The 16,417-nt window shown below is 41.5% G+C and overlaps 1 protein-coding gene across 2 annotated transcripts in view; it reads left to right on the top strand.

Moving 5' to 3' along the window:
* ITIH5 (inter-alpha-trypsin inhibitor heavy chain 5) overlaps window positions 1-16,417 on the top strand; it is a 73,504-nt gene that overhangs the window by 16,439 nt on the left and 40,648 nt on the right. The window contains exons 3-5 of one of the 2 annotated variants that reach the window (XM_027121578.1): window positions 2,542-2,705; window positions 3,632-3,733; window positions 5,555-5,805. In XM_027121578.1, coding sequence (XP_026977379.1) covers window positions 2,542-2,705; window positions 3,632-3,733; window positions 5,555-5,805 — 517 coding nt within the window. Of the gene's footprint in view, window positions 1-2,541; window positions 2,706-3,631; window positions 3,734-5,554; window positions 5,806-9,882; window positions 10,015-16,417 lie in introns of those variants that run through there. The other variant, XM_027121579.1, reaches the window with a different exon arrangement.

Here is a 16,417-nt window from a genome sequence, read left to right as displayed (position 1 = left end):
AGACTAGATGTTCATAAAGAATGTTTTGTCAACATTGCTTTACAGTGTTGTGTTAGTTTCTGCTGTACAGCGAAGTGAATCAGCTATATGCATACATATATCCCTTTCCTCTCGGGTCTCCCTCCCACCCTCCCTGCTCCATCCCACCCATCTAGGTCATCACAGAGCACCGAGCCGAGCTCCTTGGGCTATACAGCAGGTTCCCAGTAGCTCTCTGTTTTACACATGGTAGTGTATATATGTCAGTCCCAATCTCCCAATTCATACCACCCTCCCCTTCCCCCCGCCGTGTCCACACATCCGTTCTCTACGTCTGTGTCTCTATTGCTGCCCTGCAAATAGGTTCATCTGTACCATTTTTCTAGATTCCACATATATGCGTTAATATACAATGTTTGTTTTTCTCTTTCTGACTTACTCTTTGTGACGTTGTAAAGCAACTATACCCCAATTTTAAAAAAAGAGGACTTCCCTGGTGGTGCAGTGGTTAAGAATCCGCCTGCCAATGCAGGGGTCACGGGGTCGAGTCCTGGTCCGGGAAGATCCCACATGCCGCGGAGCAACTAAGCCTGTGCGCCACAGCTCCTGAGCCTGCGCTCTAGAGCCTGCGAGCCACAACTACTGAGCCCGTGTGCCTAGAGCCCGTGCTCCACAACAAGAGAAGCCACCGCAATGAGAAGCCCGCGCACCGCAACAAAGAGTAGCCCCCGCTCGCCGCAACTGAAGAAAGCCTGTGTGCAGCCACGAAGACCCAAAAATAAAATAAATAAATAAATTTATTTTTTTAAAAAGAATATTTTTAAATAAAAAATATAATCATATATATGATTATATATTATATATATAAATATATATGTGATTATATATTTTATATATAAAATCATATATATATTTTTTATATATATAATCATCGATTATTTCTGATTTCAGGAATAATTTCCTAAAACCCAATGTTTTATTCCTTACTTTTGACTTTGAGTTAGATTCTTGGATCTCAGAAGAAGACATAATTTAGGTGATTTAAAGCCCTCTCAATTTATAGATATAAAATTCTAGCAGAAATACATGAAGTGTCACCTAGTTATATTAGTTTAAAAGAGTGCTTCTCAACCCTCAGAATCCCCTGGAGGGCTTGTTGAAACATAGACTTCTAGCCCCACCCCCTGAGATGCTCGCTCTGTAGGTTTGGCATGGGGTCTGAGGTTCTGCATTTCTAATAAGCTCCCAGGTGGTGCTGCTGACGCTGCTGGTCCAAGGACCACATCTCAAGAACCATTGTTTTGAAATACCTCCTTCTCAGACCGAATTGGAGAACTTGTTTTCTTTCTAGGGGAAAATCTTTCAGATGTGTTTAGATTTTTTTCTGCTTCAAGTTCAGCCACCAGATGAACAGTCTGGTGGAACTCTGCCACCACCACTGCCCACACTCTGGCCTGGCTCATGCGGTGAAGAAGACACTTAGCAGGAGTTATAATACCATGAGGTAGAAGCAAATGCATATATTATAGATGCACAGAGAACTGTGAATAGTTTAACCAGCTTTTAAATTTGCACTGCCTAGCTACTGCCCTTATCAGAAGTTTTGGGGATAAATTTAATTAGCACAGACTTCCCTATTTCTGGGTTCTAATTCCCCAAATACTTTCTTGAGCTCAGTATTGATTCTTATTTTACAATAATGTGATTGTCATCTGAAAGGAAAAGCCCCAGAGTATAGTTTCTCTAAGTGGATATTGAAATTAATTAGGAAAAATGAGAATTTCTTTAGGTGTAATCTGATGTTGTGGTCAATTCAGTGAGTCTAGAAATGTGATCTAAACATTTATAACAAAAAAGTGTTATATACTTCACATACTTCTAAAATTCCAATATTTTATTAAATTCTTTAAGTAGAGTATATTCTCTGTTAAATTGGAAATCTTAACTGTGTCCATTTCTTTTTGGTTTTTTTTTTACAGTTTTTAAAAAAATTTTATATTGGAGTGTAGTTGATTTACAATGTTGTGTTAGTTTCAGGTGTACAGCAAAGTGGTTCAGTTATACATATACTATGTCTATTCTCTTTCAGATTCTTTTCCCATATAGATTATAACAGAGTATTGAGTAGAGTTCCCTGTGCTATATATACAGCAGGTTCTTGTTGATTATCTATTTTATATATAGTAGTGTGTATATGTTAATCCCAACCTCCTAATTTATATCTCCCTACTGTGCTCATTTCTTAAAGCTGGGCTAAATAATTTGTTTCTCTGTCATGTACTGGTTGTTCAACCATGACTTTTACAACTGAGGGGAAAATCCGGAAAATCAGGACAAGACAAAGAAAGAAGAAAACAATCACAAGTCAAGGGCTCCCAAACTGAAGATGATTTCTCTTACGGGAAAAAAAAAAAAAAAAACCTACCCCCAAATGGTTGAATCATGCTTTCATGTACCATTGAAAATACTGTTTTTTTTTTAAATTTTTATTGAAGTATGGTCGATTTACAACGTTGTGAGAGTTCCAGGTGCACAGCATACCGTGTGTTTTGATTCCAACAGAAAACCAAACCCTTGATGACAGAATTCTCAGTGAAGTCCACCATCATTTCCCGTTACGCCTTCACTACGGTTGCCTGCAGGTTGCTGAACAGAGCATCTGAGGACCAGGAAATCACGTTTCAGATGCAGATTCCAGCCTCAGCTTTCATCACTAACTTCACTATGTAGGTGACACCCTGGTCAGAGAAGGTTTCTAGGCAGGAGGGTCAAGGGGAGCCTGAGATGCTGTGAGGACCACAGTCTTTGGCCGTGAGAATTTATAAATTCTCAGTCCAGTGGACAGTTTGTGGGAAAGAAGGTTGATTCCCTCCCCCACTTCCTCTCCCTTCTTCCTTCTATCTCTCCCTCTCCCCCTTTCTCCTTTTTACTACCTCTTCTTTTATCCCATTACTCTCTTCTTTCCTCCCTCCTTTCCTCCCCCCACCTTCATTTCCTCTTTCTTTCCCTCCAACAAACGGGTACCCACCCTGGGCCAGGTGCACTTCAAGGTGATTGGTCTACTTCTATGAAAAAAGACAATGTTGCTCTGAGCCAGAAATTCCACTGGGGAGAAACAGTAAATAAGCAAACAGATGAATAAATGAGATAACTTCAGACAGTAGCAAATGCTGTGGAGATGGCAAGTAGGATTGAGGCGGCTTGTTTAGTTGGGGAGGTGGATCAGAGGAGTCAGTGTTGAAGTTGAGATCTGAAGGACGAGACACCGTGAAACCTTTGATGTACCAGATAGAATATCTTTCTTCTTTTCTCCTGAACTAAGAGGTAAAGAGATGCAAATGAGGTGTGTGGGTTTAATTTTAGGTCTGGGCAAGGTTCAAGTTGGGGAATCTTCTTGGAAGTTTGAGCAGGTCTTCTGATTTCCTCCTGGAGAATCAGAGGCCCCCTGGCTTGGATCTTCCCATTTGGACCTGTTGAAAATCGCCCTAGAATGAGATGAGTGATACAAGGGGAGTGCCCTGGCCTGGAATGCATTCTTTCTGCACATCCAAGAGGCAAATAAAAATATTTTCTAGGGTTGTCATGGTTATGAGATCCATGTTGGAGTTTGTCTTGGACGGCAAGCTGGCAACGCGGCTGTCTTGTGTTTCAGGCTTATTGGAGACAAGGTGTATCAGGGAGAAATTACAGAGAAAGAAAAGAAAAATGGTGATAAGGTAAAAGAGAAAAGGAATAAAACCACAGAAGACAGTGGGTAAGTACCATTGAATTAAGGAATTAAAAGTCCACTTTAGCCAAGTGTCAAACTTTCTACCCTGCCTACCTATCTTGTTCTCACCCTTTTCTTCAAAGGTTTATCTTTTTATTTTTTATCATCATAATAAATAATTAAATATACCTGGTTAGGGACTCCCCTGCCCGTCCAGCTGTTAAGACTTCACCTTCCAGTGCAGGGGATGTGGGTTCGATCCCTGGTCAGGGAGCTAAGATCCCACATGCCTCAGGGCCAAAACATCAAAGCATAAACCAGAAACAATACTGTAACAAATTCAATAAAGACTTTGAAAATGGTCCACATCAAAAAAAAAATCTTAAAAAAAATACAGATATTTACCTGGTTAACAATATAGTAGCTAAGGGTTTATGATGAAAAGGAATATTTTATTGCTCCCATTCCCCAGTTCTCACTTTCTAGAAACATCCACTTCTGATATTTCTGTAGATTTCTGGTAGTTACCTCCCTCACTCTAAATATTACGATAGTTTGCTTTTTAAAAGTTTCGTGATAAAAATCAGATATTATCTGTCGATTCTGTGCTGTGAAGAAAGAGGATTTAGCATGTTTACAATACTCCCACTTTCTCTCTGCATTCCAGTTTTTTGTATTATTATCTTTTTCTTCTTCAGTTAATTTAAGCAGTTATACCATCTTAGACGAGCCCTGTTATCTTCAGTGATAATATTCTCTCTCCTTCATGTCATCCTACCTTTTCATTTCCATCTCCAGCACTCATCTCTTCCTACTTAATCATTTATTTTTGCATCATCAGTTATCACCATTAAAATTCCGATCTGTCCTGGTATTTGTATTCTTTGTCTATGAACTGAATCTAAACACTGAAAACCAATAAATCAATTCACTTTTAATGACTCCGTAGATAACATTAACTAGAGATCCACCTAGTATACCGAGAATAATCAATTTCCCTCTCTACCAGCCCATTTGAAAAAAAAGTCATCTGTTCCCTTTGAAGAAAAATGACCTTAGTATCTAGAGGAAAAGGTGTGGGCTTTTTGAGGATTATCTTTTCTTACACTTCATAAATTGTGCAGAATCAGGCAAGCCACGGTTCCGTTTAGTCGGATCACAGCAGGAATCTGTTTTTCCTGGAGGTCAGCTGTGTCAGTCCCCCTCCCCTTTGCTCCCTCGGGTCTGACACAAGGAGAGGTCGGAGAGTTCAGTAGTCTTTGAATTCTCTGCTCTTCAGAATTCCTTGAACCTGTCTGACCTTCCTCTAGTGCAGGCCTTTGCTACTCCTCCCAAAACTAAATTCTAGTTTTTCTTTCTAATGTCAACTGAAAAAAATATGCACAACCTAAAAATCAAGAATTATGTTTTATTGGAGGCATTACTGAAGACTATAGCCTGGGAGACAGCTTCTCAGCTCTGAGGGACTGTTCCAAACAGGAGCCAGGATATAGAGGAGTTTTTGCTGAAAAAAAAAGAGGTAGTCACACATCAAAAGATTACTGCTAATCACACACACTGAAAAACAACAGACATCTCGAGTTGATGAATTCAGTGCTTCTGTGTATAGGAAGATGCAAGAGTCTGGGCTCATTGAAAGTATTCCTTAGATATGCATCTTAACTATCTAGGGCCAGTCTCCTGGTTTTCTCCTTCCTGAATCCCCTCAGGATGCATCATGGGGGCAGCTGCAGTGGCTGGTGGCTTGATGATGGGGAAACGTTGTGGTCCACGCTAAGGCCTCTCGCTGAGTTTGGCCGGGGCCCTGGGGGACTCGAGGGAACGTGGCTTTCTCCGATCCCCTGTTCCCTTTTCTCTTTCTTCCAGGGAGAAGGGGACGGAGACCTTCAGAGCCTCTGTGGTGCTTCCCAGCAAGGACAAGGCTGCCTTCCTCCTGAGTTACGAGGAGCTCCTGCAGCGGCGGCTGGGGAAGTACGAGCACGTGGTCAGCGTACGGCCCCAGCAGCTGGTGGGGCGGCTGACGGTGGAGGTGACCATTCTGGAGAGGTCGGGCATCGCGGCGCTGGAGGTGCTGGGGCTCCAGAACAGCCGTCGCCAGGGCAGCGGGCGGGGGCAAGGTGAGCAGTGCTGGCCGGATGCACTCAGGTGTCGTGTGGTGACTCCAAGCTGGGCGCTGGCATTAAGCCAGATGGCACCCCTGCAGCACGGGCCCCAAGGGGAGGGGGAATCTGAAGGACAGCAGCAAAACAAAGACAGTGCCCTGTACCTTTTTTTTTTTAAGCCAGGCTCTATCAGGAGATTTAAATGTTCAAATCATTTGACACTGTCGTATCACTCCTGGGAATCTAACCTCGGTGAGACATCTAAAATATTGGTACTGTTACATGTACAAACCCGTTTGATAATATTTGTAGTAGCAAAAACATTCCTTCATCCTAAGTATTCAACCACACAGACGTGATTAGTAAAATAGGGTTACAAAAACAATTCAGCACGTGATAGAGAAAAAAGAGACACAGTTGTACATACACTTTAATGTTAAATATGTTAACTGTGAAGCTGACAAAAGACCAGGAAGTTATATAAAATAATCATTTTATACTAGGGGTAAGGGAGTATGTGGTCATTTTCTAATACTCTTTTTTTATTATTTTTCAATACTCTGTTTTTAAAGCAAACTTTTGACATTAACGTAAACATCTAAATAATGTGCTATATCTTTCTAAATTTAAATAATGAAAAATATGTACTGCCAGTTTGACTTAAGACACAGACATTTTTTCTTCATTAGTAAGATTGCTCAATTCGCTTTTTTCTCAAATTTTAATTTTTTAAATAGCACTCTGTTGAAATGATAATGAAAAATTCAATCTAATCTAATTTTAACCACTATATTAATTTCCACTAATAGTTTATATTAAATATTCACTTGCATTGTGCCTTATCCTAAGTATATCAGTAAGGCTTTATGTCAAATTGGTGACAGCATAGATGTGCCCCCAAATTCACTGGGGTTAGAATGACAAGATTTCGGACATCTGTGACGCTGAGATCAGGGAAGTGCTGAGTGCTGAGTGATCATGGAGTGTGCAGAATCTGAATTCAACCCCTGTGACTGCAAGGAGGGTCCAGAGTCTCCCAAGAAGGCTTCTCGTACAAGAATATTTAGGGATGAGGTTCGAAGGAGAGGAGAGAAATAACTTGACAGGAGGAATAACAGAATGTCGTTATCTTACATGATGCAAAAACAGTCAAGAGCCGGAGCTGGTACGTGGGAGAGTGAACAGTACGGAACATACGCGTTCTGCCCCCAGCACGCAGTTCAGTGAGTGACTCTGGACGTGACAGTATGGAACATACGCGTTCTGCCCCCAGCACGCAGTTCAGTGAGTGACTCTGGACATGACAGTATGGAACATACGCGTTCTGCCCCCAGCACGCAGTTCAGTGAGTGACTCTGGACGTGAGAAGTCGTTCACCCTCAAAGACTGGAGTGTGGATTCAGGTCTATTATAAGTTGACTCCAGACAGTGGGCTGGCAGTCCATCCAGATCTCGTCAGAAAGTTACAGATATCATCAAGGGACCTGACATTCAGAAATGGCATGAGATACATGACACCATTCTTAGGTCATCTAGGTCACTGTGTGTATGGTTAATGGATTTTCAATCAGTTATGAACTATGTCCTTGAAAAAAGCTGACCTGGGCCGTGTGAGACTCAGCTTACGCATCTGTAAACAGGGATAGTAACTGTCTCTTAGGGTCATTGGGAAGCTTTTGTGTACATGTGGTGCCGAGTAAGAGCTTAATCATCATAATTATTATCCCCTTCCATTTACTTTTTTTCTCTGCAAATCTTATCTCCCCTATTAGATCATAAGTGATTGTGAAGCAGGTCTTTGTCTGATTAACCTTTGTCTCCTTACAGTATTAAACAGGATGCGTTTTGAAGAGTAGATAGCTAATGAGGTGTCTGCAAAGTAGAGAAGAAAAGGAAGAAAAAAAAGGAAAAGAAAGAAAAAAGAAAAATACACACCTAATCTAATAAGAAAGAACATTTTAAAATTTCATTTCTCCCTATTCACAATTTAGTGGGAAATTTTCCCACGTGGGAAGTATGGTCGTCCTGCTGTAGGAATGAAATGGATGTGTGTCTTGCCAGGTTCAGAACCACTGTGACTCTTCAGAGGTGTCCACGTTGTGGTGTGTGGGTTATGCTTGGAGGGGACAGGTCTGAATCCCGTTGTTAATCCTGCTACTGCTTATCTGCAGGGCCTGTGGGAATCTCAGAGGAATTTTTCCAGACCATTGACCTCTTGGGAATCTGTTTATTTTTAAGAAAATTGTTTTCCTGGCTCTTTGCACCAGAGTAGATATTTTGCCTTCCAGAGTGAGAGGTCTCACAGGCCATTACCCAGGCCAGGTGCAGTGGACCGGGGCCCTTTTACCCCTCATTCCCATCCAGAGCTCAGCTGTTCCTCTTCCTGCAAAACGGCAGCCCCAGGAGCCAGAGGCATAGGATGTTGTGATTTTGTCTGGACGCTATTGCGTGTTTCCAGAAAGCATCCAGGATAGAGGTGCAGCTAGAATAGCACTTAGACCAGGATGTTGGCTGTGATCGTGTGAATGTGGACCAGAGCCAGCACATGCCTCTGATAGATCTGGCTGTCCTTAAGAGGTCAGATTTCTGGACTTCTCTGACCGCTGGACCCATTGACATCTTTACGGAAGCAATTCTAGATAAAGATGGCTACGTGCTAGCTACTAGTCTCGGCCCTTGCACACAAGATTATCTCCTTCAGCCTCTAGAACAGCCCTCTCTGGGAGCTTTTGTAAAATACTGAGGGTGTGAGTTCAAATTCCGAGTCTCTCCCTAGTTACGAAAAAAGGAAGAGAAGGGCTAAAAGCAGTGGAACCTACCTTTGCCTCAGTTTACTTGTCCGATGTATGGGGATTGGACCCACGGCTACTGAATCGTAAATGAATGGGCTTTTTCTCAATGTGAAAGCCAATTCGGTGAGATGTACTTTGGAAGCCAAAGCATTATACTTTCTGGATTATTAAAATAGTTAACTCACGTGCATGGTTCAAACTCTAAAAGGATACAAATTGGTATTCGGTATAAGACCAGACTCCCTCTCTCATCTGTCACCCTCCCTTCTCCTCCAGTAACTCCTCTAAAATATTTTTATGATTTGTGAGCTCAGTGGAACAGAGTATTTGAAATTAAGACTTTCCTGGAACATCCCTGGATGTGTGATCTTCTCAAGTCATACACCAGGATAGATATTCCATCTATGTTTAAAGCTGGTTATTTCACTCTCTAGGTTAAAATCTCAAACTTCTTATGGCCCTATGGCACCAAAATTACTGCCCTTTCCATGCTTAAAAAAAAAAAAAACTGGAGGGGGGCATAAAACTTTCATTTATGATCAGATCCCTGATGGCTAGGAGTAAAATAAAATGAGATAAACAAAATAAGAAATAAGGTACCTTGCCTGTTTTATCCCCTTTTGCTTTACATCAGTGATGCTCAAACCTGGCTATACCCTACAGGCACAGGAGAGGTTAAAAAAAAAAAAAAAAAACAGATGACTGAGTCCTACCTGAAACACGTGAATTAGAATTTATCTGGGTGAGGCCTGGGTAGCTGTATTTTTGGGGTTTGATATTATTTGAATTTCTATGAGAAACAGATTTTTTATGAGCGCTTTTTAACATGCTTATTTATTTGTAAAGCTAAAGAACAATGTTGAAAAGTTTTTCTACCACTAAACAGATACGGTTCTGTGACTTTCATTGTTTATCGCTTATATTCTTTGCTTTTTGAAAAAGCAGTTTTTATTGAAGCTTAGTTTGCATAGCATAAAATGTTCTCATTTTAAGTCTATAATTCAGTGATTTTTAGTACATTTGCAGAGTTACGCAACATCAGCACAACCCAACTTTAGAACATTCCTATCACCCCGAAAAGATATTTGTGCCTACTTGCAGTCACTCCCTGTTCCCACCTCAGCCCCAGGCAACCACCAATCTACCTCTGTCTCTATTTTCAGACAGCTGCATTTTTTTTTTTTTTTTTTTTGCGGTACGCAGGCCTCTCACTGCTGTGGCCTCTCCCGTTGCGGAGCGCAGGCTCAGCGGCCGTGGCTCACGGGCCCAGCCGCTCCGCTGGCATGTGGGATCCTCCCGGACCGGGGCACGAACCCGTGTCCCCTGCATCGGCAGGCGGACTCTCAACCACTGCGCCACCAGGGAAGCCCTCAAGTCACTTTTGACTGCAGACTAGCCTGTGTTCTGCATATCCGTAGATGCACAATGAGGGGTTGGTTGAATCTGTTTAAAAATCTTATTTCTCTTTTTCTTTGCTTGGTCTGGTAACCTCATGACTCTGCCTTTTGCTGTGAAGGCTCTGAGGATTGTAATCAAGGCACCTAGTGTGGTGCCTGGCATAGAATGGGTGCTCAGTGAATATTTGTTAAAAGAATTTAGGAATAAATAACTGTCGGCAGTGAAGATGCTATTGGATTTTTAATACATTCCTGGCTTAAGTTGGTCAATTTTGTCAGCTCTTGGGTGTAGCTCTTATTCTGTTGTGAAGGAGGGATTAGGAGACAGAATTTGGTTCCAGAAGACTGGTTACAAGTATCTAGATCCCTCCCTTTTCCAGAATTGCCAGATAAAAGACAGGATGCTCCGTTACAGTTGAATTTCAGATAAACAGTATATCCTGTGCAGTATCTGAGACATACTTATCCTAAAAAAATCATTCGTGGTTTATCTGAAATTCAGATGTAACCGGACATCCTGTCTTTTTATTTGCTAAATCTGGTGCTCTGCCCTATTAAAGGCTGCATTGTGACTAATGGTTCACTCCCGGCTCCGGTTCCCCACTGCTGTGTGTCTTTCCCCTGGATCCAGTCTCCAGTCTGCAGCTGGAAGGGCATGGCCCCTCTTGGCCTCTGTACATTTTCCAGGAAGCAATCTGGTTGTTATGTGAGGGTTTCCAGCATTGTTCAGTGCAGAAATTATTGAGGTATGAATCATTTGGCTCCATAGTTGGATGTGGTTTTTTTTTGTTCTGTTTTTAATGCTGATAGGAGGACCCATGTTACTTGTCTGTTTGGACGTTGGCTCTAGTTGGGTCGGCGCTGGCTCTGAGCAGCGTGGCTCCGAGACACCGGGGAGGGTAGCCTTCTCTCTTTCACTTGGTACTGGTGACCCTCCTGCCCTTCTCTGGGAGGCCTCACTCTGTTTCTTCCTTTCTCCTGCTGTCTTAGTTTGCTGTGCGAGGTGGGGTGTTGTCCGGGTGAATGGCACTGTCCACCACAAGTGTGGCTGCAACCAGAGGTGGATGCAGGTGACCTGTATCAACTAGAGCATCTGCCACGCCCACCAGCACACGTTCAAGATGACCCTCTTGAAGGGCCCTTCCATTCATCTGCCCAAGTATGTGCCAATGTGCTGAGTCGTGTCCAGGTTAAATGTTCCGCAAGCGTACCTTGAGTCCTCACCACGTCCTGTGCTGAACGCCTGGCACCTGCAGATGTCCAAGGCATTGTCACTGCCCTTGAAGAGCTTAGAGTGGGCAGTTTTGAAAAATCAATACAAGTTTTTTTGTAATTGAAGTGTCGTTGATTTACAGTGTCGTGTTAGTTTCAGGTGTACAGCACAGTGATTGTTATACATAAATATATATATATTTTTTTCTTTATCAGATTCTTTTCCCTTATAGGTTATTGCAAAATATTGAGTATAGTTCCCTGTGCTGTACAGTAGGTCCTTGTTGTTTATCTATTTTATATATAGTAGTGTGTGTATATTAACCCCAAACTCCTAATTTATCCCTCCCCGCCTTTCCCCTTTGGTAACCATAAGTTTGTTTTCTATGTCTGTGAGTCTATTTCTGTTTTGTAAATAAGTTCATTTAAAAATTAACAAAAGTTTTAAATTGTGGTAAAAAGCATATAACATTAAATTGACCATCCTAGTTGTTCTGAAGTGTACAGTTCAGTAGTGTTGAGTTTATTCAAAATTTCCAGAATGTCTTCATCTTCCCAAACTGCACCTCTATATCCATTTAACAACTCTCCCTTCTCCCACTGCCCCAGACCTTGGCAACCACCATTCTACTTTCTGTCTCTATGAGTTTAACAACTCTAGGGACCTCGTATAAGTAGAATCATACAGTACTTGTCTTTTCGTGACTGATTTATTTTACTTAGCATCATGTTTTCAGGGTTCCTCCATACTGTGGCACACAACAGGGTTTCCTTCCTTTTTATGGCTGACTGGTATTCCATTGTGCATATAGACCACATCTTGTTCATCCATTTATCTGTAGAAGGACACTTGGGTTGCTTCCCCTTCTTGGCTATTGTGAATAACATTGCTATGAACATGGCGTGTAGGGTCTTTGAGATCCTGCTTTCACTTCTATTGGGTATATGCCCCAGAGTGGAATTGCTGGATCGTGTGGCGGTTCTACTTCTAAGTTTTTGAGGAACCACCATACCGTTTTCCACAGCGTTATACCATTTTATATTCCCGCCAACAGTGCACAGGGGTTCCAGTTTTTCCACACCCTTGACAACATTTGCTATTTTCTGGTGGTTTTTTTTTGTTTCTTTTGTGTGTGTGTGTGTGTGTGTGTTTTATTTGGTAGTAGCCATTCTAATGGGTAAGAAGAATTGGCAGTTTTGAATACTAGTATAAGGACACCCTCTGTAAGGTTGCATCTATAAAATGCCACCCAGGTTTTCTCAGTGATTGGGCTGTGTTCTGCCTGAGTGCCAGAGGACAACGACAAGAATTTACCAGAAACCTCTTAGTCTTATATTCCTTTGCTGTCCTAGCACTGCTTTTGCTGGGCCTTCATTTGGTCCAGTTTCAGGCACTTAGAGCAGCTAATGTTGGAGGTCATCAATGGACACAAAATGGTATCAGGAAGGGGTGATTCATGTTTTTAGGGGTTATCTGCATTTAGAATGTATGAGGTAGCTCTACTTGTTTTCATGCATAGTTTCTCTGGGCAAGTCATTCAAACAGGGAAACCTGAGACTCAGTAATGTATCGTTTTGGGGAAAGAAAGAGCTTTGAGTAAGGAGTGAAGTAGTAAGCTAATTGGCTAAGAAATCTGGGCAAACACCACTTACCTATACAGTGATGGAGTTGAATTTGAACGCCTTCAGCTGTAAATTTGCATTATCATTCTATGCTGTATGTTGTCATATCTATATGATGCTATTTTCAAAAGGATTTAAAATACCAACTATCAATATAGAGGAGAAAGCCCCGTTCCAATAAGAAAACTGCATGTAATAGGGGACTTACAATGGTATTTAAATTCTTTTCCGTCTTCATTGCCTCAACTTTACCACTTTGTTTTTCCCCGAGACCTATCCAATATAGGTACTGTTGACATACATTATGTTAGTTTCAGGTGTACAACAAAATGATTTATTTGTATCTAATGCAAAATGATGACCACAGTAAACCTAGCGACATTCCTCACCATACGTGGTTACAGAATTGTTTTCCTTATGATGAGAACTTTTAAGATCAACTCCCTTAGCACCTCTTAAATATGCAACACAGTATTATTAACCATAGTCGCCATGCCATAATTACATCCCCATCACTTTTTCTTTTAATACTCTGCCAGTTTGCTTGAATGTTGTCTTTATCGTGACCATTGAAGGGTAGTTGGCCAATTATTCACATGTTTTTGACTTGCCCTTTATTGAAGAAATCTCCCCACTGGAGCCCAGGTGAGAAAATTACATAAGCAAGTATAGACAGTTTAGCCTCTTTTCCAAGGGGAAATGAGTAGACAGTGTTTGTTTGGAAATCCTTTTATAAATCACCAGGTGTTGGCTGTTTTTCTCCGACAGTTGGCAAACCCAAGGCCCACAGGAAACAGAGGCCAGGAAATCCCCCATCAGTTGACCCAAAGAGGTGTGGCTTTCAGCTGATGACTTTGACTGTGGTTCTTTGCTCCTAAATCTTTTCACCTTTAGACACTGTACATAGCAGTCAGCTTCCCTTTTCCCCCAGGTGGTTGTCTAGGAGGGGAGTGTTTATTTGTGAATAACATCCCTGTTCTCTTCATGCTTTATGCAAAATAGATGACGTGCCTTGTCATTACAAGATAGAATCAATGGGAAAAATAGGAATATTTAATGGCACTTGTATGCATGGCTCTTAACTTTATGGGGGTTCCTTGGAGAATCTGGTGAAAGCTACGGGCATCTCTCCAGAAAAAAATACACATGTACACTTTCTTTTTTGAAAAAAATATTTATTTTATTTATTTATTTGGTTGTGCTGGGTCTTAGTTGCGACAGGTGGGCTCCTTAGTTGTGGCATGCGAACTCTTAGTTGTGGCATGCATGTGAGATGTAGTTCCCTGACTAGGGATCGAACCTGGGCCCCCTGCATTGGGAGCATGGAGTCTTAACCGCTGCGCCACCAGGGAAGTCCCTACATGTACACTTTCATGCCAAATTCTGTATATAATTTCAGGGAGCTCTTGGGAAGCTACTAATTCCATTATACTTTATAAAGAGCATTCTCTGTATCAACATTCTTGAATTCCCTGTTAAGAATGTTCATTATGATGTGCGTTTTTTCCTCTAAATAATGATTATTTGTTTTTACTAAGCTCTTAGTGGTGTAGAGAAACCTGTTATGGGAAAATGTAAACTGTGTTACCAAAGAGTTTTTTTTCCCTCATGAGTTGCCTTTCATCCTAGACAAAAAGAATAAGAAGGTACTTCTGAAGGGGGAGAGGCTGGGGCTATTATGTATTGAGCATCTACCATGTGCCAGGCACCATCCTCACTTGCTTTTATATATGATGTCACTTAATTCTGACTGTGATTCTATGATGTGGATTTAAAAGATATGGAACTGAGGCTCAGAGATATTAAGTCTGTCGTTTTGAGTCTCCCAAACTCTAGAGCCCACTTCCTTCGGTATTATGTGGGTTCTAAAATAACACGTATCTTCTTGTTCGAAAACATGGGGCTTTAGACAGGAAGAGGGCATCGTGGGGATGCTAATGACCTGAGAAGCAGGGAACGGTGGGTGGGAAAAGAGCAGTCGGTGAATCTTCTCAAGGATCCTCTAGAGGCAGTCTTGTGCCCCCGAAGGTCATCTTACACAAGACCACTGATGCTTGGATTAAAACAGGGGGATGACACGAGAAGACACAGTTTCCTTCAATTCAGAGCAATCACCGAAGTTCACTGCTATCCCTGACCAAGTGGGCACGAAGGAGGGCAAACCAATAGGAGGAAAAAATATGTGCTTTCTCATTAGAAAAGTAGGTCAGATTCTCACTCTTGGTCTGCTCCCAACCTGTTGCCTTGCACTCTTCATTATGTTTAGGACACATCCCGTGATCGCTGAGGGCCCTGCTAATAAATTAGCTCATTGTACTTACGATTTTGTGGCGGTCACCAGGATGAGCCCCAATTCACAGTCAGGAAAAGCTAAATAGTACTATTCTGCTTTGAGATTTTGGTCAGTAACTGTGGGCAGCCTATACTAATCTCATTGATTTTTTTCATTCTCTAATAAATTTTTTATTAACATTTTTTCCTTCTCTAATAAAAAGAGGATTTTATTTTCTAGAGATACTACTCTGGAATTTTTCCCAGCAGACCTTTTTTTTTTTTTGATAGGTAGTGGAAAATTCCTTGGGTCACATTGACTGTCTGGTACTTAGTGGGTGGAGGTCAATCTCAGGAACCGGGCTTCTTGGTGAATAACCCAGCTGGGAATCAACCCACTCTTTGGGCACATAAAATAAGCCTATTTAGAGGAATCTCATGAATTTTCATCATGCACTAGCAAACATCAGAGGTCAGTAGGAAACAAAAATAATAATACACTATCCTTTCTCATGGCTTATATCAAAGAGCCTAGTCAATTAATTATGAATAGAGAAATTATACTTTTTAATCCTCAGTACTTTCATTCAACCATGAATGGTATTAATTCAGGGTAATTGTAAAGACCATTTCAATGAGAGAGACTTGAAACATGAAATAGTAGGTATGTCCTGACAGTGTAAAGAGAGTCAAATCTCATTCATGTAGAATTTTAAGGTTAGAGAGAATCTAGTGGCGCCCAATTACGTATATCAAAGGCACATGACCACTGTCTTTGTGCAGGAAGCAGAATCACCTGGAAGGATTGTGAAAATACAGATTCCTGGGTCCCACCTCCAGGGTTTCTGACTCAGAATTTCTGGGATGAACCCAAGAATTTGTGTTTCTAGCAAGTTCCCAGGTGATACTGCTGCTGCTGGTCCAAAACTATGTGGTAGAGCTGGTCTGCATCACCCCTGCAGGTGATGAACCCATCCAGCGTTTGCTGGAACACTTCTAGTGAGATGAGTTGTGAAAGCTGCTTCTGCCAACAGGACATCTTTCTTAGAGCTTAGAGATGCTGCACGAAAGTGCTTCCTCGTAACTCTGTCCCTGGTCCTCATTCTGCCAGCTGGAACTACAATGAATACACCTAATCCCCATATAAATGCCCACACAAACAGACTTACCCTAAGATAGAGGTTCATTTGCAAATAATACTGTGTTCCATCCCAGGGATTGTTTGTTCAATCTATTGGACTATACAGCTTTCAATGAGTTTAATTTTTTTAAAAAATTGGGCTATGCCCAGAATAAAGTGTATAAATCCTATGTGTGCAATTCAATGAATTT

Source organism: Aethalodelphis obliquidens, unplaced genomic scaffold (genome assembly GCF_003676395.1).
Source record: "Aethalodelphis obliquidens isolate GAN/ISIS:26980383/991018 unplaced genomic scaffold, ASM367639v1 scaffold23, whole genome shotgun sequence".
In the NCBI taxonomy this organism is placed as follows: domain Eukaryota; kingdom Metazoa; phylum Chordata; class Mammalia; order Artiodactyla; family Delphinidae; genus Aethalodelphis; species Aethalodelphis obliquidens.
Note: the sequence above shows the minus strand (reverse complement) of the source record. Positions and strands in the feature narration are given on the sequence as shown.